Source organism: Trachinotus anak, unplaced genomic scaffold (assembly GCF_046630095.1).
Source record: "Trachinotus anak isolate AG129_WGS33_773 ecotype Australia unplaced genomic scaffold, CSIRO_AGI_Tana_v1 ptg000002l, whole genome shotgun sequence".
Lineage (NCBI taxonomy): Eukaryota > Metazoa > Chordata > Actinopteri > Carangiformes > Carangidae > Trachinotus > Trachinotus anak.
Window position 1 is genome coordinate 20194912 of NW_027273853.1, and position 22909 is coordinate 20217820.

The 22909-nt window shown below is 46.0% G+C and overlaps 1 protein-coding gene across 2 annotated transcripts in view; it reads left to right on the forward strand.

Moving 5' to 3' along the window:
* hipk2 (homeodomain interacting protein kinase 2) overlaps nt 1-22909 on the forward strand; it is a 68368-nt gene that overhangs the window by 37297 nt on the left and 8162 nt on the right. The window contains exons 3-9 of one of the 2 annotated variants that reach the window (XM_071504841.1): nt 11322-11445; nt 12140-12259; nt 13633-13719; nt 17144-17328; nt 17503-17665; nt 19798-20026; nt 20797-20918. In XM_071504841.1, the coding sequence (XP_071360942.1) occupies nt 11322-11445; nt 12140-12259; nt 13633-13719; nt 17144-17328; nt 17503-17665; nt 19798-20026; nt 20797-20918 (1030 nt within the window). The remainder of the gene's footprint in view (nt 1-11321; nt 11446-12139; nt 12260-13632; nt 13720-17143; nt 17329-17502; nt 17666-19797; nt 20027-20796; nt 20919-22909) is intronic. The other variant, XM_071504849.1, reaches the window with a different exon arrangement.

Below are 22909 nucleotides of genomic sequence, written 5' to 3' on the forward strand. Positions count from 1 at the left end.
TTTATCACACACAAACCATGATGACAGCATATTTGTCATCCATTCCCTGGCATATCTTGTCATGGAAAAAAAAAAAATCTCTCTGCATCCATGAGAGAGCTGAACAGTCTTGTCTGTCATTAGACTCCCACGAGCCAATCTGAGGTGGTGCGATCAGTTTTTACATTTTTTTAACATTGTATCATTTGGCTTGTAAACATGACCTTCCCCCCTTGCCCCTATTTGTGTATAAAGGTGTTTTTTTTAAATTTTTTTTAATAGAAACTAAAGACTATCACGTGTAAGGGCAGAAAAATACAAGGTGCTCTCAGTTGATTACATCTCATGTGCAGTGTTTCCATTCATGCTTTTGGCTGCGTATGGTCCGTGGAAGTTACATCAAGGAATAATCAAGGAATCTTATTTTTTCAGCTGTATATTTCAAACTAGTTATTTGTTCAAGTCATTTATCAAGCACAAGCACTGCTTCAGTTTTAATACATTGAAAAATGAATATTATTTGGGTTTTGGGTTGGCTCTGAGAAATCCTAATTGACATATTCAAACTATTTCCTGGCATTCTATAGACTAAACAAAAATAATCAGCAAATTTCCTGATAATGAAAATAGTTGCTAATTCAGCCCTAATCCTTAGCCAGCTTGCCCCAGCACCAGTAAAGACCCTTGATCAGGCACAATATGTACATGCTCTGGTATATTAACCCTCCTCACTGTCACTTGTCTTTACAAATCCACAACAAGCTCCTCCTTACATGACCTCCTCCTCTTGGTGAGTCCACCACGGTGATGCTGACAAACCAAAGCCTAATTACAATAATAGGCTACATTGATGTCACTCCTTTTATTTAATCAGACACATATAAACACATGTTAGCTTCCCCCACTGTGCTTACACAGTGGACTCAGCGATGTGATCTCCAGAATAGATTTGATTTTTGTTCAAATTACTGTTTAGATGAAATCATCACTGTCTGCTGTCTCCCTGAGTGAGGCCACTGCAGCAGGAAAAAAAATGTCATATTGTCCATAATAATTGAATCTTCAAGTATGTCGACATGAAAAGGATAATGCCATATTGATTGTTGCTGTACAGTAATTGTTTTCCCTCAATAGACAAGGTATGGCTTATTAAATGCCAAGCATGCCTTCATTGTTTGTCAGGGTACACCATATAGTAGGGGATGGGAGAAAATTATCTCTCTATATGACAGAGGGAAGGAAACACAATACAGGGGTATTGTCATTGAGAGGTGATTAACTGTGACTACACTTACAAATGAATGCAGGGTTGCACTGTTGCTGGGCCAAATTAATTACCTGTCACTGTGACCGATTGTTTTTGAAGACCTCTCTTATTATTATTATTATTATTGCCTGCTGTAAGAAAAGAGTTCTCGCTGCATTTCACCACGCAGTGGCAACGTAAACATAAATGAGTGGTGATGAAAGGCTACATTTCATATTGGGTTTCTGATTCACATGTGGCTCAGATACTGTTAGATTTACTGTTGGTTTTGGGGAGAAGCATAAATGTATTAGCTTTTTTTTTTAGAGGGAGAGGATTGTGGCTGGTATTGAGTGAACATGAGAATATAATTTTATAAATTCCTGCATGTCATGCACTTATGGTTGCATTTGTGTGAAAGCATTTGTGTGAAAGCATTTAATTGCCAGTTGTAGTAGTAGTTCTTAGCCCACGCCATGTGTATTAATAGTACAGTATAGTGAGTTTCTGATCATTATTCCCATACATATATGTGATAAACATCATTCAAATAAACCACTTCTGCAGCTATACATATCAAAGATATAAAAAAAACATGGTTGTGGTTTGTTCTACCTCGGATGGAGGAATCTCAACTTTAGTTCCTCTTCTAGATAAGTGGCTTGAGCTATGAGAAACACAAAGGCAAACACCTGTCCCCTTCATGACATGGTTTGGTCTCCTGCAAGACTGATCTTGACATGAGAAACTGTAGCCCTCATTTACAAGTGAAAAAAACACACACACACACACACACACACACACACACACACCACACACACATAATATCCCTCTCCCTTCATTTGTCTCAGAAAGGAGACTGGCTTCTGATGAGGCTATGAGGGAATGGCCTATTTGTCCAAATTCCTCCATAAAGCCTTAATAATCCCGCTGTTGTTTCTGTACGTGATGACATTTCTAATTCTTGTCAGGGAAGAATGCAGCGTGACGAACGGTGTTAAAAGTGTCTGAAGACACAGCAGGCAGGCAGCACGCTGGGGCACATAGAGGGACACGAGTCTGAGGAGGGAAGACTCCTGATCAGCAGAGGCTTCACCTTTCCCGAAGGACACTCTTGAGGACGTGTGTGTGTGTGTGTGTGTGTGTGTGTCTGTGTGTCTGTGTGTCTGTGTGTGTGTGCTTAGGGACCTGTGTATTTCCTTGCACACAAATGCGATAGCTGTCATGCATGTATGATGTTAATTGTGACAGAGAGGCAGGGGGGTCAGCCACTGTGTTAAGATTAAGATCTGACCACATCTGGGTGACAATCTGAATCAGGCTCTGTCAGCCTGTCCCATCCCCTCCCTAATTAACCATGAGCCTGCTGCACTCCAGGGACCCGCTGAAACACACACACGTATCACAAAGAAGAGCGCAGCACTGTACACAGACAGACAGACAGACAGACGGACAGACAAACAGGCAGAGCAGAGAGAAAGAAGCCTGTGGAATCACGTCCAGGAAGTCTCCCCCTGTGTTAAATTTTAGAGAGAGATGGTGAGCTGCTCTATAGGACCTGTGCGAGGTTTAGTTACAGCTCTCCGCGGCCCTGTAGCTTGTCGTGAGGCAGCGCAGCCCTGGGCACCGAGAATTCATGTCACACACAGCAGAATTTGATTAGGCAGGAGATGGTATTACTACCCGGCTGGGTGGGAGGAAGGAAGAGGGTAGTCAAACAAGGGATAGTGATAGAGAGAGGGGGGGTGGCTGGTGGTACAGAAATGTAGCGCGTGTACTGTGTTTCAGCTCGTGCTGGGGTGGGGGTAAGGTGGAGGGGGATTTTTCAGCCTGCCTTGCAAATGTCTCCCCCATGTGCTCTTTCGGTTGCCCCAGAAATAAGGAACTAGTCAACCAGAGCAGCGTTTATGATTGAAACCGTGCATGAGCATGTGCGTTTTGTGTGTGTGCATTGTGTGTATTGAATGGCAGGGAGACGTATGTCATTACGACGGTGGGATGGCGCCCCCGTGGCTCCCAGCTATATGTTCTGAGGCGCTGCGTTGCAAATGGATTTCTGGCGTCTGTTGTTTTTACCACATATCCAGTATGTATGGCTCCAACTAGCCAACCACATTGACCTGGTGCCCCCACCCCCCACCCCCCCAATCACTTGATCTCTGTCTTTTAGTTGCCCTAAATCAGCGGAATAGGACATGTCCGTGCGGTGCCTTGCAGTTTCTTGCTTTGGACTGAATTGGACTAAAGCAACGGCTGGAGGAATGGAGAGAATAAAACGACAATAATGACTGTCAACCAGAGAGCAGAAAATACAGACAAGCCACAAGAGAAGGAGGCAGACAGACAGCCAGTCAAGCAAGCAGATGAGATTGTGATTTGTTTGGCCAGCAGTTTACATAACTGTCATGCTGGGTTTTTTTTGACTGAGAGGCTGTGATAGAATATTACCATATGATATATATTTTGCAGTTTTTGTCTGGGCTCTTCGCCGCGCTGTCGTGGCTCGCGCTGTGCTGAATGAACTGTCTGGCTTTTCTTTTGATTGCATGCTAACCCTCAGATGGAGTGTAGCTCAATAAATCCCCCATACACTCTAATTTGCTGAGGTGATCAAGGCTTGGGTTTTAGCATCCCTCTGCCATGAGCAGACACAATCTCATCTGCCTGACTGACCGCCTGCGCCCGTCTGCACAGTGTGTCTCGCTGCCTGCTACCCTGCATTCCTGTCTGTTTTGGTAAATGTCTCAGCCTTGGTGACAGGCCTGCCAGCTGGTTAAGCTGGTTGACTGAGTGACTGCACATTAAAATGTGTTATCGTCAGTCTGCGTTTCTCCCTTTAGTTTGGCTTCACCTGCTCCTAGCGAGATCTCTGTGTGACCCACATTTCCCGTGGGCTTGTTGAGAGTGGAGAGTAGTGACTAACTCAGCGCGAGGGTGCGATGGCATCATTCTGAATGGTCAGCAGCGGCGAGTACTTTCCAAGAAACTTGTCTCTGTTTTCTCTCGTGAGATACATTTTTTTACTGCTACTACTGGATGGAATATCAATTACCCATATTCAAGTTATTATTTAGAGATTCCTCTAAAGTCTGATTGTCATGGAGACTCAAGTCTGACAGAGGAAAGTAGTGCATGCCTCAGGGTTGGGTCTAAGTCAGGCCAGTGGCTGGTGGACTGGCCTAATACTGTCTGACTGTCAGTCCACCATCCTAATAGGGCTTGAGAGACTTGAGGCTCCCTCTCGGCATCCCCTACATCTTCTCTCCAGGCTGTCTGTGCAGACGGCATCACTGTATGACAGATACCCATCATTTACCGATCACAAATCCTTCCCGGCACTATTCCCTTTGAGAAGAGAGGCAGAAGGCACAGTCTGTGTGTGTGTGTGTTTGTGTGTGTGTGTGTGTGTGTGTGTGTGTGTGTAGGTAGGTGGGTGTTGATCAAGAGGGCATTCATCTTCCATTGTTGTGCCCTCTCCCTCTTTCCCTCTCTCACCCCCCCCCACCCCCCCACCCCCCCACCCCCCACCCTCGTTGAAGAAGGTCTGTCCCTTTGACCCCTGCACCAGGCAATGGGGGTTGGGGGTATTATAGAGGGTACTGAAGGGGAGCCAGGGAGAGCCCGCTGGTTCCAGGTGGAAATGAGATGTGTTGCTGATAGGATCAGCCGCATGCTGGAGAATAATAATAACCACAAGAAAGAGGTAATTACCAACCGGGTACGATGAAGCATTGCATGGATGTCGAAACGAACAACTGAGCTGCACTTCCGCTGTGTTCATTGTTGGGTTTTTGTAGATGTTAGCATTGCTAATGGAAGCTTTTGTGAGAAGAGGGAGAAGGAAAAAGAGAGGCAAAGGGTACTAAACTGCTTCTCCGACGGGGGAGAAAGCCCCCACAGCAGCAAATATATTACCAGGGCAGTAAAATATGTGTTTGATGTTCTGTGTTACCTAACAATAAATCTGATATGTTATCTAACTCTGCTATGAGCACAGTCATTTGAAAAATGGCCTGCGTGTAGAGACATAGGGTGATGCCATGTGAGAGAATGTGGCATATCCAGTGTGTTAATATTGACTGTGCCACGCTGCGACGACAGAGCTCCATGTGCCATGTGTGCCACGGTGACTGGGGTGGCTCTCTGCCCACTGAATATTTCATCATATAAAACGCCTCAAATGGGGGTGGGGGGGGGGGGTGGGGGGGGGGGGGGGGGGGTTAAATGTGAGATGGTGAGACTGGGAGAGAGAACAGGGAGGACTCCTGAATGTAAGAATATCTATGTTAGCTCTCAGTTACAGTTCACTCCCTCTGAGGTCGCTGAGCTGAACTGTACTTCACGTTGTGTTGAATCAGCACAAGCATACACACAGCTGTCGCCCATATTTACATTAGCCTGCAATGATGCATCTGAGTTAGTGTGATCGCAATTTCTATTGAGCAGCTGAGTTGCTAATATGTATCTGCTCGTTTCCCTGTTGCTTTCACTTTGGCTAGGTTGCCGCGTGACATCCTCTCTCCCTCTTTCCTTCCATAGGCTTTCATTTGCCTTGTTTTAATGTGTTACTAGACCCACAGGGAATGCTTATACATGAACTGGTAAAACAGTGGCAGTCCCGTCAGCGCTTTTCTGCTGTGCCTTTTTCTGAGAGAATTAAAAGGAGAGAGGGAGGCCCGTTTTCAGAACCTTGAACACTAGGAATGTCGCCCCTGCTTTGTGAGTGAGACATTTCTCAAGGACTCTGAAAAAGTTTGCCTTGTCGAGCCCTCAACCGCCTGGAACCCCCAGGCTCTAAATTTAAATGCCATCTACAGTCTCATCTACAGTTTACATAAATGTGCATTTACATGATCACTGAATCCTATGCCTGGCTTGTGCACTGAGGAGCAATTTCTGATGTGATGAGAGCAGGTGAGGAGGTATAGTGAATACGTATGTGTACATATGTGTGTGTGTGCGTGTGTGTGTCTTGTGTTGGGTTGGGTCCCTGCGAGCCACAGGTGCACGGCAGGGGATGTAACTCCGCACATTGATTTCACAGTCAGCGACCACCATGCAATATATCTAGAAAAGTGTTTCTCTACGGCGCGTCTTCAAAGCGGCTGTGGAGGAACCTTCGAGGGCATAAATATGTAGATGAATACCCCGGGGGAGGCAGGGAGTCATTCACAGCACCAACCCGAGCCTTTTACATTAGGCAAGGGCAAAGCGTGGGATGGAGAGAGGGGAAGAGACAAGGAGAAGGGAGGAAAAGGGAAAGAAGAGAAGGAGATAGAGGGGAGAAAAGTTAATGGCAGACTCTTTTCTCATGAAGTGCTTTTTCCTGTTAGCAGCGGACAGCTACCTCTCTCCCCAGCCAACGCTATGTTATAACCCTGCTTTCAACATTGCCGGTATGAGATCTTATTTACCTCCAGCATACATGCTGCTCTTTACTTATAACTTCCTGCCTGCCTATTGAATAAAACATAGTTACACAAGGGCCAATGATGAAGTCTTTCAAATGGAAAGAAAAGGGATCAAATCCATTACCATAGACTGTCTGACCTGTGTGCGTGCGTGTGTGCGTGTGTGTGTGTAAATGCTGCAGGGTTCCAGGGATCCATCAGTCTCCCATCTGGAGCCAAGCTAAGGGAAGGTCAGCCTGATGGATACATCCTGACATGCACACAGCCTGTGATGTCAGCTGCGTGTGTGTCTCTGCGAGTGTGTCCGCATGCGTGTTTATGTGCGTGTGGGCTGGCAGACCAGCCAAGCGCAGGCACGGTTCAACAGAGCAGAGGGCGGATAGTTCGAGCAGGGAGGGGAGAGCTAGACTGGCCTCAGCGCCCTAGTTTGAGGGGTTTGAAGGGGGTTGTGCTGGCAGAGGGGTGGGGTGAGGAGGGGGTAGATGGTGAAGCAGGGTGAGGTGTAGGGGTTGGCCGGGCTGGCAGAGGGGGTGGGTGGAAGGGGCTGAGGTGTAAGGGTGGGCTGGGGTGGCAGAAGAAAGGCCCCATTCATGAGTCGTGCCATCTCTGGCTCCCAAGGGGACCAGGGCTCATCAATGACCAGGCCAGCTGGGAGGATGTCAGTATGCAGACTCTCTCTCTCCCTCCCTCCCCTCTCTTTCCATCCCACCCTCCCTCTTTCTTTTGTCAAGGGCCAGTGCTGTCAGAGACACTAGCCTGAACACTGAGGCCTCTCATGCATTTGGGTTCCCATTGAAATCCAGAAAAAGCTTCTGGCTAGCCAGTGTGCCAGTTTGCACACCGTATGTAATGTATGAGACGTTTATGGTGTGCTGCGAGAAGCTCACCTCCACCCTCCGAGAGGCACTGTCTGTGGTGGCCACGCCAGCTGGAGATGAGCGTGGTGGGGAGCATCTTAAAGGGGGATAAAAATGGCAGTGTCTGCTGAGTGTCATACGCTCAGACGGCGTATCCAACTCCCTGAATACTGGAGCTTAACAGCGTAGTGAAGTTTTTCAGTTTTAGAGCCCCTGACAGAAATAAAACAGTCCCTTTATATATTTAAGCTTGTTGGTTAGTCTCCAGGATTATATGAGTCAAGCCAACTGAACTTCAGGGTGCTCGAGTGCTGGTTTAACCTACAATAGAGATGAAGAACAAATGTCATATCTGCATGAATTGTCAGTCTCTTGTGCTCTGCTACTCTAGGAAGGAAAGAGGTGTGTGTGTGTGTGTGTGGGGGGGGGGGGGGGGGGGGGGGGGGGGGGGGCAGGAAAGGAGCAAGGTTTGTGAGCTGCACAGATGTGTGTGCTGTTTATCACTGCCAGTGAAAGGCCTGCATCAGCAGCAGCTGTGGGGCGCTTTGCATGCAATGGCAGCAGCGCGCTGGTAGGGGCACATTTGCATTTGTGGTTTCATATCACATTTCGTATCGTGAGCAACGATGTTACTCCCTCTCTCTTCCTTCCTCCCTTCCCTTGCTCGCTCGCTCGCTCTCATTCTCTCTGTCTTTCGCTGAACCGGAGTAGCTCACTGCGAGAGGCAGAGGAGCCACAAGAACAGCCTAAGTAGAGCAGCGGAGCATAACCCTGGAAGGTTCAGGCTGAAACGGATCCAAGCATAACATCAACACTAGCAGATCTCTCAATCGCACACAAGGGCAAAGTCCATGTGATGGTCATCGCACACAGCTTCATGTGTAGTACTAAAGCTAAACACCTCACACTAATTGCCTCTAATGAAAGAAGGTTTTGTTCAAGTTGAATGTTACAAAAGCCATATGACATCGCAACTGCGTCAGCTGCCCTGTACATCTTCCCCTGCTTCAGCTTTATGTGTTTGTGAGCTTGGATGAATTATATACCATAACGGTGATTGATGCTGAAAGTTGTGTGGGTAAAAAAAAGACGGGGTTGAAGTTGAAGGTCCTGTGGTCAGCATGTGTCTGCTGGAATTGCAGTGCTCTAGAGGACCATCTGATGAAAGGGCTTCCTGCGGCTTTCATTTCCACAATGCGTTTTGATGGGGAGAATTTCCGTGCAGCTGAGTCAAAAAACAAAAAACAAAACAAAAAAAGAAAAAAACAGCCTTGCATTGTGAGAACAGCCCATCTCTTTTGCAGCTTGCCATGGCTCATACATATTTTTGGTCAAGTCAAATAAGGTTTTTGGAGAATTCATACTCATGCAAATAAGGGGATATATATTTTGTGTTTTTTGTGTAGGTATGTGTGAATCCTATTTAGATGACAAATGCACCGCAGAACTGCAGGGCTGCTGCAGTATATTGGTTTCATTATATCGTAAAACTATTGCATAGGTAAAAAAACTATTGCTGTGGTGAGGATGTCACAGTGCTGCCTGCTTCTATTATCAACTTCTGCACGGACAGCATGACAAGCATAGGGCTGAAGCACTAACAATGGTGTTTGAATGTATAAATGGAACATAATCCTCACAAACTTCTGTGCATTGTTCTGTGTTTGTCATGAAACAAAGTCTTTAAATGATTTGACTTCAGTTTCTGAAGGCTTTGTACTGACCTAGACTTCAAAGCCATGCTGGGTAATAGGACGGTTAAATCTGCATATGAACATGTGCTCATGGGACTCTCATCAAGTTTGAATGAGAATATCTCCGTCTGACGGTGGAGAAGACACATGAAGACCAGTTTTTATAGTTTTGAGTTTACTTTCTTGGTGTGCTTGCCTCTCTGTGAGGTGGTGGACCTGTGTGTGTGCAGCTGTTATTTTTCTCGCTCCATGACGTCCGCAGTGAAACCTCAGCCAGCCTAACAGGCTGTTAGAGGAGGATCACACTCATCCCGGTCCTGCCCACCTCTTCTCTTCCCTACCTTCAACAGACCGCGCCGTTCCCTCTTCTATCACCTCCTAGCAGGCTCCTTTATGTTTCTTTGGCAGCCCCTTGATAGACGTCTCGGCTCATTGTTTGTGAAGGTGTCTTTGTATTGGTGTGTAATGGCGCCCTAAGATACTGTTGCTAGAGTGTTGTCTTGGTGTCTGTTCCACTGCTGCCCTTGAGACCCCAATAACCACCTTCTGTGACAGGAGCTCTTCACTGAGCAAAGCGCTGCTCCCCCTCACTTGCTTTATTTCTCTTGGCCTCTCTAACTTTCTCTTTCTTCGTCTTGTTTTGGTTTTTGTTTTTCTCATCATCTATCCTCTGCCTCTATATAGTTAGGTGTGCAGATCCATTCTCCTCCAAACCCTCCAGCTGCCCTCAGACCACTCACCCGTCGACCCCCTCCTGCAGGTCTGTAAAGACCTATAGCATCCCCCCATGCTGTTTTCCACATTCTCTGTGTCCCTGGTACCTACAGTTCCAGCGGGCCCGAGGCCAGGCCCCCTCGTTTGTCTCTCTGCGACCAAAACCCTGCCAGAGCCCGCCTAGGCTGGGGGGGGAGCCTAGTTACCATGGTCACAGCAATTAGCATTGTGAACAAGAAACTTTCTGAGATCAGCTCCTTAAGCTCCTTTGATCTGTGTGTCATGCTGTAAATATGTTATTAATTGATAAAGAGGGGTTTCAGTTTGAGTCGTTCAGTCTAGATTGATGTTATAGATAGGACAGAACTTCAGAACCTATAGTGATGACAGCACGAGGACCTTTCGAAACGGGTTTGGATTGTTAGCGAGCAGAGTCACTATGTTCTTAGTTATTCTAAGCCCCATCAGAGACATGAGCTCACAAGAAGTGTATTAGTCTTTCTGACAGGACATAAAACGTGTTGAATTAAATTTGGGAATAGTTTGGGACTGCACTGCTGTTCACATAACTCAAACAATATTTCTTCTTTTTCATCAAATCAGAGATATTTATTTCTTCCACCACTGAAATGATATGAAGTGGTGCATCACTGTATGTGTGTGTGTGTGTGGGCAAAAAGCCAGTGGGAAACTGGGAAAAGCCAGTGCCTGGAAATTAAGCACTGGCATTATTAACTCAAATGCAGCGCCCTAAAAACCCGGATGAAGCTCATTGCATGCTCAAGAGAATATTTATGTTGGTTTTATTTTTCGTGGCATAATTGCTTCCACATTGCTTTGTGGCTGTGGAGCGTGAAGCACAGTAAACATGCACTTCCACCTCTACACAGTCCCCGTGTTTGACTAGCAGAGATGGGGCTCAGTGATTGGTGCTCCTGCATGGTTCATCAATCAGTTATCTGCGAGGCGCCACCTTGGAAACTGCCAGCATGACAGCCTTCACACACAGCAAATTAATTGAATCGCCTGTCTTGCTGCAGAACTGTGGTCTGTTTGCAAAAAAAAAAAAAAGTCCACCTAATTTATATGTGTATGTTGTCTAATTAAATCATATTGGCTCTGGGAATGCTATTGAAATTTGTGGGCAGTCTCCAGCTCACTCCTACATATTCAGCGTAGGTTATTTCCTCTGCTGACCTGTGCGTTACTACACTGGGCTGCTCTCCATGAGCTCATAGGAAGTGTGAAGAGAGGCTTCTCACGAGCCTCTTGCAAATATGACTTTTTATTGAAAATGACAATGTAGTCATGTTACATTTATTGTATGTCTCCATTTTTAATGCCTTTGTCCCATTATAACTCTGCTCAGTCTGAACTTATACATTTTCCACTAACAGTACTGTGTCTTCTCTGTCCTCAGGGCTCCGGAGATCATCCTGGGCCTGCCGTTCTGTGAGGCCATAGACATGTGGTCCCTGGGCTGTGTGATAGCTGAGCTCTTCCTGGGATGGCCCCTCTACCCTGGAGCCTCAGAGTACGATCAGGTAACACATGATTGCTTGGACCCTCAAACTGTCTCCTGACCTTTGAGCAGCTCATGATTGTGCTTGTTTGGGTGTTGGGGTACTAGCATACCCATGAATCTGTTTTCGTGCACTATTATGTTTATGTATATGCATTTGCGTGCGTTCTCCCTCCGCTTGTGTGTTCTTGTGAGTGTGTTTGGGAGGGTGGGATGCTTCTCTAATCCCCCTGACAGCCCCTGATGATTCTTGCGCAGCCTCCCTGTTTATCTGAACAGATGCCACAGAGCCACTTGTCCAATTAGCGCAGCCCCTGTGCTCCAGAGCAAGACACTGCAGCATTCCCCTCTCTCTATCACTCAGACGAGGCTCAGTGGGAAAACCTTGAGCAAGTTGTGCTCCATCACTGAACAAGCTTGCCTGATTTTGCACAGGCCCCAAAACTTAGTCAAAGTGTCTCATTTACAAGTTTGAAATCAATCTTAGACTCCTGAGCTCAGGTCATGTTTTGTTGCTTTGGATGATATCAGCCAGATAAACTAGATTCAGCTGGATTTCCAAACTGCCAAAAGAACATCCTTCCTAAAGTTTTAGCTTTTTTTTTTTTTTTTTCTTGTGGTCAGCATGAAAGATTCACGTTGCTCCCTAATTAAATGCAACTCGTGGTTCACTCATGCATGTGATGTGGTTGCGTTTTTCATCTTCTGTCTTGCAGATCCGGTACATCTCACAGACGCAGGGTCTGCCTGCAGAGTATCTGTTGAGTGCAGGGACAAAGACCACCAGGTTCTTCAACAGAGACCCCGACTCCACCTATCCTCTCTGGAGACTTAAGGTACAGCTTGAATGATACAGATGCATCTGCATGCACAGCTGGTTGCATCTAGAACATCCTTGTAGGAGCAGGTCATACTTCATGAGCAAAAATCTTTGCCAGCAATAGCTGCCATTAATATTCCAGAAACTCAGGCCTATTTCTGGCTATAAACAAAGTGAGAGGGCTATGAGAGCAAAATGGATCTGTGTTAGAGGATTTGGCAAATGGAAACCCAGTCTGGTGAATCCAGCTCAGAGGGAGTCTGCTCTAACCCCCTCCCACTGTCCCTTTATGTAGGCCGCTCAGTGAGGAGGTGTGCTCCTTTCTTCTCTAACCTGATTAACTTAACTTGAACTTTTGTGTGTCACACAGTGAATTTGCACATTGAGTTCTTGACTGTATCAAATTGCAAACACTGATCCATCTCTGCAGGGTATGGCGATGTTTGCTCCACGTCTGCTCTGCCTGTGCCTGGGACTGATCCTCTTTGAAAAGCAGAGTGGATTTCTTATGAATCCCATCAACATACCGCACTTACAACAGCTGATGAGGATGATGATTGGCCTTTAAATGAAGATGTATTGATATAGAGTACATAGTGTGCATGCTCTCAAGCTGCCCAACGGGCTTTTAGCAGTTGTTATGTTAAAGTTACACAACTTTCTCACATGTTTGCTCACAATGAGGAATTTCTGTGTACTCTCTGAAAAACTGTAAGAGCCATGGGCCTTTTGAAAACACATTATTGTCAGGTTAAAGGGGGAGGGGGGGTGGATTATTAGCCTGCACTTGACATCATTGCTGTAACTCATCATGATCTTCTATTGTCTTTGGTATGTGGAAAGTCAAATATCAAGGCATCCTGACCACTTCTTTTCCACTCTGAAGAGCAATTGCTCAGCTTCAATTTGACCTCACCATGTGTTTCCATGTAACAGCAGCTGCGTTGCTTTGCTGACTGTGATTAAAAATATCATGTGTTCGGTCAGGAGGTTTCTATAGTCAACACACATTTGTTTAGTGTACATTTTTAACCTTTGAAAGATAATTATCACGTGCGTTTATGCTTGTTTTTGCATTTTCATATGGTTTATGTGAACGTGTGTGCACATGAACTTGTGTAAAATGTGTGTAGGCGTAACGCAGTGTATACTCTGTACATCGTCTCGGCGTTGGTGTGATGTAGTGTGGGCCTCCACATGCAGTCCCCCCTATCTTCCCTGGCTGTTAGATGAGTGTTTGTGTGCTACCCCAGGGTTGCTCAGAGGGCAAGCCGAGTCCTGCTGCACTTCAACAACAAGAGGCTGTAATGAGCCAAATGTAAATAGTGCGTTTCCAGAGGGGAAGTGTGATGGGATTTGGGATGAACATCTGCTTCTTGTCTCCCACAGACTCCAGAGGACCACGAGGGTGAAACAGGGATCAAGTCCAAGGAGGCCCGCAAGTACATCTTCAACTGCTTGGATGATATGGCGCAGGTATTTTGTTTCAGTATCACAAAACACAGCTCTTTTTTTTTTTTTTTTTTTCAGTTTTTGCTATCTCTTTTGTTTCCACTTGTCTCACATTTGAAGCTTCCTCTGATGGGGCTAGTCAGGTCCTGGGCCTGTTTGATCCATTACATCCCGAGAATTGTCTATCAAATATTTGAAGACCTTTAAAATATTTATCCTCTCAAGGCCAGATCTCCAGATGTGGCGGAGCTCTATAGAATTTTACAGCGGCGAAATGAAAGCAGCTGTTCACCGAAACCTCTCCTCAACTCTGCCTCTGCTCTTCATTTCGCTTAACCGCTATCTAATAAGTTACAGACAGACATTTGAGCTGAACATGTGGTGAGGCTGGTTAACGTGTTAGATATGTACGGTTTGCTTTCTTATTTAAACTGGGATGAGTGTTGTGGCTACGCCTTCGCTCTGTACATCTGCAGTTCATGTAAGCATGTAGAGGGTAAAGGCACAAAATGTTGTCACCCCCCCCCTTTCTCTTTTACTAAGACACACACACACACACGCTCAAACACACACACACTCCAGAAGGCCCCAACCACTTTTTCAGACCGGCTCAGTAGGACCAGCACCATGTTGTGTCTGCATGACTCAGCTGGTTAGCCCCTCTCTCCTTGCAGCCCTGCATGTCACCTGTTGGAATCTGTTTGGGAGATCTTACATAACCCCAGGAGGTGACTTACAGACTCATCTGTGGAGAAGTACTGTCGTTGACCTCAGCTGCATTTTATGTCCCTTTCCTCTGTGACTCAGACTGAAATCATCTCTCCACAGTGGGAAAGTTCACATGTAGCCATGACATTTTGATAGGACGTGCCTGACAGTGAGATGATAGTGAGTGTTGTTTTGTTCCCGCTCGCTTGGCCAAATGCTGGTTCTGCTGGCAGATATGGCAGCGCTGATGGAAAATTACAATGTTTTTCTCAGGTCCCCCTCGAATCTCTGACAGTGCTCTCTCTTGTCATCATGCTCCTTGATCCTGCCTCCGATAAAGACTAGCCAAGAGATAAGAGTTAAGCAGGTGAATTATTTCTTTTTCTGGAATATGGTCATCCTGGTGCCCCACCAGCAGCAGAGGCGTCTGGAAGCTGTCTGTGTGGATACGCAGCACATGTAGCTACTTAAGTGATGGAGACAATTATGGTTGTCCAGTAGCGCCCAGGGCCGCTGTCAGGCCTGTCTGGAATAACATGCTGTCGGCTGGGACGAGATACTATCACTGCCTGGGTTTGTTGAATTTGTAGTTACCACACACACACACACACACACACACACACACACACACATGCAGCACAGAGTTTAATGAAACCAACCTGCAGTGGTATGATATCCCCTGGGTCATCTCTGTCTCCTACGCTTCAAGCTCTGTGTCCCATCTTCCTCTCACTGTTGCAGCCAGACTCAGCTTACTACAGAAACACAGAGGAGATACAGCAGAGCTGCACAAGCTTAATGTGGGAGAAAACTGCCTATTTTGCCCCATCTCACTGTCCCGACCGTATAAACAAGTCAGCCTTGTGGACATCTGTCTCCGCGTGTATAATGGATGATATAGCTGAAGGCCCTGCAAGACAGAGGGGCTGGGTGCCAGGAAGAGATAATGAACCTCCTTTCAGTCGTGGGAAATGTGGGGAGGCTTTAGTCACAAGTATATCTAATTTGAGTAAATCAGAGACCAACTTACAGCGAATGGCCCGATGGAGATGGAGGGGAGGGCAGAACTGTTCAAAAATGGATTCACTTTGTTCTGCAATCATTCAGTATCTCTGTTGATAGTGTGTGAAGCCATGGCAGGAAGAGCAGCATGTTCTTCACCTTATCTCTCTTTTATTACATGCACTTAAATACACTCTCCCTTTTCTTCTGCCTCTCCTCCTACCGACATAAAGTTTATGGCCCAGTCTGCACATGTTGTGGTGCTGTGCAGAAGACGGGCCTGCATCCCGCATGCCTAACTCCACATCTCCTGAGGCGTAGCCCAATCTGTCCCACTGCTCGACATCTGCCATCCCTGCCCTTACTCCAGAGCGGCATGTCAGTGCTCCTCACGGCACAGATGTGGCTCCATAAACAGCCGTTGACATGCAAGACACGCAAGGCTGACCATGTTAGTGGAGGCCCCTGTGTTCTTCACAGACCATTTTCATTCAAGTTTTGGAAATGTCAAATGTTGCCTCTTGCTGTTACTGAAAGAAAATGAAGCCTGGAAATATCCTTTCTATCTAGTAAATTCACTTACTTTAATTAAGTTGATGATGGCAAGCTTGTTTTTTCCTCTTCAGGCTCTCTTCTCATCCGGCGTGATTACTGTGGCACACCTCAGCAACACGCTATGCATGTGCCACCAAACTGTACATTTCCCAAAGTCATCTCTTCGACTAGCAGAGGACAATGTGATTATTTCTCACCTCATTCTGCAGATTATTCCTTTATCACAGCCAGCGGAGATGGCAAGCAGAGAGGAATGGTTACCGAGCCTGAATAACCTGCATAGAGAAAGAGAATTGAATCAGATTTGCAGTGTTGACTGGCAGCACATCTGATAGCCCCTGCAGCAGGCCCACAGATAAGCGCTGCGTCCTTATGAAAAATCGCTACCTGCTACCTCTGCATGGCAGAACCACAATAAACAAGGCTGCCTGTTTGTTGCCACTGTCCCTGTGTCTGTCCTTACATTGCCCGACAATCTGCTTGTTCGCTTAAGCCCAGACAGGCTATATCATGACCTTGTCCCGCTTCCTTCATTCCTCGCCACACATGACAACCCTGAAAGTAAAACCCGGGCCCGAGAGTGACTTCCCTGCCGACCAAATCAATTCCTGCTCGTTATGTAGATTTTCATCAGAGCAGATATCTGCTGCTTTTCCTAGTATTTACCCACAACCTAAGCTGCAGTGCTTAATAAAGATGAAGCAACATGATGTTCCAAGGCAGCTTCCCAGAACTGCCTCAGAACATATTTAGGTTAAGTTGTCTTATGTCAGCTTTTTCAGAGGCACTCAGAAAATGGTGTTCTTTGTGAAAGGGTTCTTTAAGGACTAACCAATGGCAGCATTTATTGGGTTCATGTTTTTTTGTTTGTTTTCACATCTTAGGAATAGATAAAAATCTCAGTGAAGGCGCCAGGAGATATTTCAAGTGGCGCTATGAATACCAGTGCAAATGTTTATAATGTCACTAAAGTGCAAGGTTATCACTGGGCTCTGTGACACACAAACTGACACCCTAACTGATGAGGCCTTGTGAGTATTAATAGGTCTCTCTATGGGAATGAACCGCGGGAGAGATTTTTTCTCTGACGACTGCAGAAACACTAGAGAGCTTGAATACTCAATCAGCTGTTTGAAATACTAAGAAGTGTGTGTGTCTGTGTGTGTTTGTTTCATGCATCCAGGTGAACATGACATCAGACCTGGAGGGGAGCGACATGCTGTCAGAAAAGGCTGACAGGAGGGAGTTCATCGACTTGTTAACCAAGATGCTGACCATCGACGCAGACAAGAGGATCACCCCTATCGAAACACTCAACCACCCATTTGTCACTATGTCACATCTCCTCGATTTCCCGCACAGCACACAGTACGAGCCTCAACAGACTCTGTTGTTGTTTATTATTATTGTTAATTATCATTTTAAACAGTGAAGTAACATCTGCCACTGTCATAAGACTCAGCACTCATTCCTCCTCTGTCTCCCTCGCTCTCCCTCTCTCTCTCTCTCTCTCTCTCCCTCCCTCTCTCTCTCTCTGTGCAGTGTGAAGTCGTGCTTCCAAAATATGGAGATCTGTAAGCGTCGTGTCAACATGTACGACACAGTCAACCAGAGCAAGACGCCCTTTATCACCCATGTGGCCCCCAGCACCTCCACCAACCTCACCATGACCTTCAACAACCAGCTGAACACTGTGCACAGCCAGGTAAAACTGAAAAAAAATTCAAACATCCATCTATTCATCAGCAAGCTATTATGCAACCACTGCTTTCAGATGCTGGTTGTGTCAATTATTTTAGCTATGGTTTACTGCATTTCCATAGTGGGCTCCAGTGAAGTGATGATTATGCTAGAGACAATTATATACGCTATCATAAAAGACATGCAGGTGAGAAAAGTAAAAGCACATAAAAATAGTGAAGTATGTGACCTTCAAAATAATAGCATTCTGACAAAATACAGGATGTGTCAAAATGGATAATTAAAGCAGATCCCAAACTCTTAAAGAAAAAACATGAATGATGTATTTGCTGACACAGCCAGTCCAATGATGTCTTAACCAAAAAATGCCAAATATCAGTGGCTGAACAGCTTCGCATCCTGTGAGCAGCTATTTGTCCCTTTGTTTTATTTTTTTTCTCCATCCGTTCTCCCTGTCTGTCTGCACGTTTCCGTGCTTATTGCCTCGGCGCATGTATATCTGTCTGCCTGCATTTCTGCCTGTGCCCCAAGTCCTGTGGGATTGTCACAAAGTGCTGATTACACACATGACAAGCCCTTACTTCCTGCTTGCCTTGCATTCTGGGGCTTTCAGGCCTTAAGAATCCCTTTACCAGGCTTCCTCTGGTTTCCCCCCCTCTCCCTCCTGTCCTCCTCTGTCTTCTCTTCTATCCTCCCATTTCTCTGGGTTGAGCCTGTGGTGCTTTACCGCTTCGCTCTCGTACGGCCTGTGAATCGAAACTGCTGACTTTTGGCTACTGCTGGAATCACAGAGCGTCGGGTTGCAAGGTTTTCCAGATTGTGCTTAGTTACAACTCCTGCTCTCTTCCCCCCACCCCCTCCCCATTCTTTAGTAAACAGAGTTCTTTATCACCAACTATATCGAGCCAGCTCACACTGTGTAGCATGCAACAAAAAAAAAACCCCATCTTGCTGTGATTTAAATGGATTAACATTCCCTCGGCTTGTCTTTTCTACGCCTGACTCTCGGGGCATATAGACAGACTTAAGTTAGTGATTTATTCAGCTCGATTCATTTGCAAGGCTGGAATGCATCTTTGGCTTGTATTTTGCTGCTCCTGTGCTTGTTTATGATGAATGCCACAGTGCCGTATTGATTATGTTCCCTCCCCTGGTGTTCATTGAACACGCTAAAGAGAGCAAATGAAAAATGAAAGCGCTGTCTCTGTATTTCCCTCCACCCCTATGTATGCGTAATGAAAGGGCTAAAATTAGACAGTGTCTCGTGGAGCAAGTACTTCTTGCAAGCTGAGCGAACGGTGTCTCTTAAAAGCATTTGTTTGTCTCGAGGATGTTCCCTGGCGGTCTTAGTATTTCACATGTCTTATTAATGGTCAAGACGTGCTGAAGTAACCTAAGCTTACATAATTATAGAATGACTGTTGGCTGTGAAATATTACTCCTGTCAGGTGTATTGACTTGGAGGCTAGATAGTGAAGCTGTGACATGAAGTGTCAAATTTTGCGGCAGCTCATTATATCGATTCATTATTCTGTACCATTTGCATGATATTATAATGTATTCTCCTACGCTCATTTAAGTGTGATAATATGTTTGTGTTGTTGTGTGGTTAAGTGTCTCTAAATAGTGCACCAAGACATATAAAGTATCAATCCATATACAGTATATTGTCACCATAGATGGTATATATTTCCTGTCCAGCAGTAGCATTACTCTAGTGTAAAGACATGAGGTCAGTAAACGCTGGAAATGATGTAAAATGATCAGAATCTCAGCTCTTTGCTCTGGTGACATTTTGCTCACTGACGGTTAATTATTCTAAGAATTACAACATTGATTGCATCTCTCTTCACATTCTTTCTCTCCCTCTAATTAATCAAATCAACAATGCGCATATTTTAAGACACGTTCAAATCAGTTGTCCAATTTCCTCATTCTTCCATCGGCTTTCATCAGTGATGGATGCCCCGCTATTCATCTTCTCCTGATCTGGTGGTTGTTTTTGCATCTTTACCTTTCTGTTTTTTACCATGCCTGCTATTCAGCCTTCCCTCCTTGGAGCACTTCCACTTCCCTGTCCTTCCCATCAGAGCCTCCACTCTCATGATTTTTATTTTGGTCCCATCATTCCTTTAGGCCACCAACCTGGCTCCCTCCTCCACCACCAACAATGCCACCCTTTCCTTTGCAAGTCCTGATGTCTCCATACTAAACTACCAATCTGCACTCTACCAGCCCTCAGCTGCCTCCATGGCAGCCGTAGCCCAGAGGACCATGCCCCTGCAGCCGGGGGCACCTCAGCTCTGCGCTGCCCGACCCGACCCTTTCCAGCAGGCGCTCATTGTCTGCCCACCTGGCTTCCAAGGTAAGGAGGTCTGAGTTGTCAGTTTGCATTAGCACAAAAGGCAAGAATAAGATGTGTGAGGATCTGTGCAAAATATAAGATCTCAGCCATGACTACTATAAATAGAAGAGATAGATAGAATAGATGGGTTTATGATACAGTATAGTAGTTACAATAAAGTAGTTAAACATTAAGACCAGCATTGCTCTCTTACCATAAATACAGTACAGTGCAGTCAGTTTTACTTTTGTCTCTGTGCCTACAGTCCTCTTCATTTTGGCTAGCTTTCTGGTTTCACAGCTTTAGCCTAGCCCCCTGCAAGCAGTGTCAATCGTATCATACAAACAGTGATTCAATGATAACTCAATAAGGCAATTAATCATTTGAAAGGAAATGTAATATCTTTGTGTAATGCTTAATCACACCCCTTTTGACTCCTCTGTGTTTGCACTGGGGGGATAGAAGAGCTCCAAGGCATTGTTTTATTTGTTTGTTTATTCTTTCTGTGGAATGGGTGATAAAAAAAAAATCCATTATTCGTAACTGCAATTATACCATTGCCATGACTACTGTTTTTGTTTTGCTCAGTAGCCTTGCTATATTTGCACACTGCAGAATGGGTTTGACATCTGTTGAATGCTGATAAATCAGTTTGCACATATAACCCGTTATCTGATCTCTCGCTCTTAATTTTGCAAATCGTATGATGTTGTTTATAAGTGACAGATATGGAAAGTATCGCTGCACTTATTTGCTGACATTGTCTGTGTGTGTGCTTTATTTGTGCACAGGGCTGCAGGCGTCCCCTTCCAAGCACACCAGTTATTCTGTGCGGATGGAGAATGCTGTTCCCATAGTGACGCAGGCCCCTGGTGCCCAGCCTCTGCAGATCCAACCTGGCCTGCTTACACAGGTAGGGAGATTTTCGAGTATGACAGACAGAAAACTAACGACTTTTGTGGGCCTTAACAATAACAGTGCCTGTGAGACTTGGAACCGCCCGCATTTAAACAAAGCTCTCTGCATCCTTCTTTTCATAAGCCTTCACTAAGAATAGTATCTATCGATGGAGGCTGGAAATCACTCAATGTTCGTGACCCTGCTCCTGCTGGCAGCTGTGTTTTTCCTGAGCGCTCTTCTGTGCATTGCTCCCTGCCTCTCTCTCTCTCTCTCTCTCTCTCTCTCTCTCCTCGCACTCTCTCCCTCTCGCTCCCTCTGCTGCCCCGCTCTCCTGGAGGCTGAAGCCGCCACGGTCTGATGCACACAAAGGCAGGAGCCTTTCACACAGAGAAGGCCTTCACTGGAGCCTGCACAGCGGAGCCGGAGCTTTAGCTGCTAATATACAGTTGTTGGAAGTAACAGAGAGTGACTGTGCATCACTCTCTCTGTACACACACACACACTGTAGACCACTTCCATTGCCACACCACCTCTTTCCCTATGGAAATTTCCATGAAGGCTTTAAATATCCCTGAGAATCCAGGGAGTTTGAAGCACTCCCTTATCTCCACTTAATCATGCAGTAGGCAGGCAGGCAGCAAGCTCTGTGTGTGTATGTGTGAGCGTGCCTGTATTTCTATGGCGGGTTAATCTGTCAGATACCAAATGGTGATTAGCTCTAGGGCTGGTTCCAAGTCAGGCGCTCCAAATTACAGGCCTCAGAGGATTCTGGAAGGTCAGGGGAAGCTTGGATGAGGCTTTGCATGACCAGAGAACTCACATCACCAGATTCATGGATATGATGGCTCAATCAAAGGGAAAAAAAAGGAAAAAAAAGTCTATTAAGAAAAACACAAATTGCATTAATTGATATATCAAGTGTAGCTCACACATTGCTGCCATGCTCTGCAGGTGTTCACTGTAACCTCTGTCGGCACACATGTTAAACAAAGACAGGCAATAGTTAATTTAAGCAGATGGTTTATATAGGCCAGCGAGCAGCACACCTAATAACTGGGTGTGTGGTGTGTGAGTGTGTGTGTGTGTGTGTTTGTGTGTGTGTGTGTGTGTGTGTGTGTGTGTGTGTGTATGTTTCTTTCTTCGTGTTTATTCCGTTACTGTGGGAGGTCTCACATGCTTGTCTGAGGCGGTGTTTGCCCCTTGGTTGCATTCTCCCCACCTGTGCCTTCACCCACACACTGCTCACTGTCACCCACACACCCCCGCACCCTTCACCCACTTCGGACCCATGCAAGTTTACCCCCAAGCTCCTTGGGTGTGCGGGGGGGGGGGTTTGAAGGAGGCTCCAAGCAGGGCGGCAGGGAAACCAGCAGGACCTTTATCTGGAGCAGGAATGCAGAAAATGTGGAAACAATTGGGCAGTGAGAGCTGGGGCTTTCAAAGCCCTGAGGTGACAAAGGGTTTTCACCCAGGGAGTGTAGGTCGAGGTGGGAGGCGGTGGGCTGCTGATAGTGATGGTAGGCTCTGAGAAGAATGAAAACGGCTTCTTAACTGGGTTACCATTTCAGGGCAGACAGGCTGGTTACACAACGCAGACGCCTAGTGAGAGAGGCATGTAGAGTGCCAGGAATGGAGATAGAGCGAGCAGGAGGAGGAGGAGCAGGAGATGGATGGATGTATTAGTGTCTCTTAATGGCATGATGATAAAAGGCCTTGGATGTGGTCTTAGATGTAAAGACCATCTCGAGCTCCAGAATGTTCCATTAGAGATGTCAGTCATCAGTGCACAGACACGGCAGCTCTGCTGGCCTGCAGATGCCCTCCCCCCACCCCCTGCAACACTTCAGCGACAGGCTGGTCGGTCTGGGCTTGCAACCTTCCTCAGACAAAAACAGTTCAACTTCCACAAGCCTGCAGCCAGACTGCAGATCAGAACAGCCACTTTGTGTCAGAATATAATGGGAACAGACAGAGCAAAGCAAAATATATGAAAATAAAGATAAA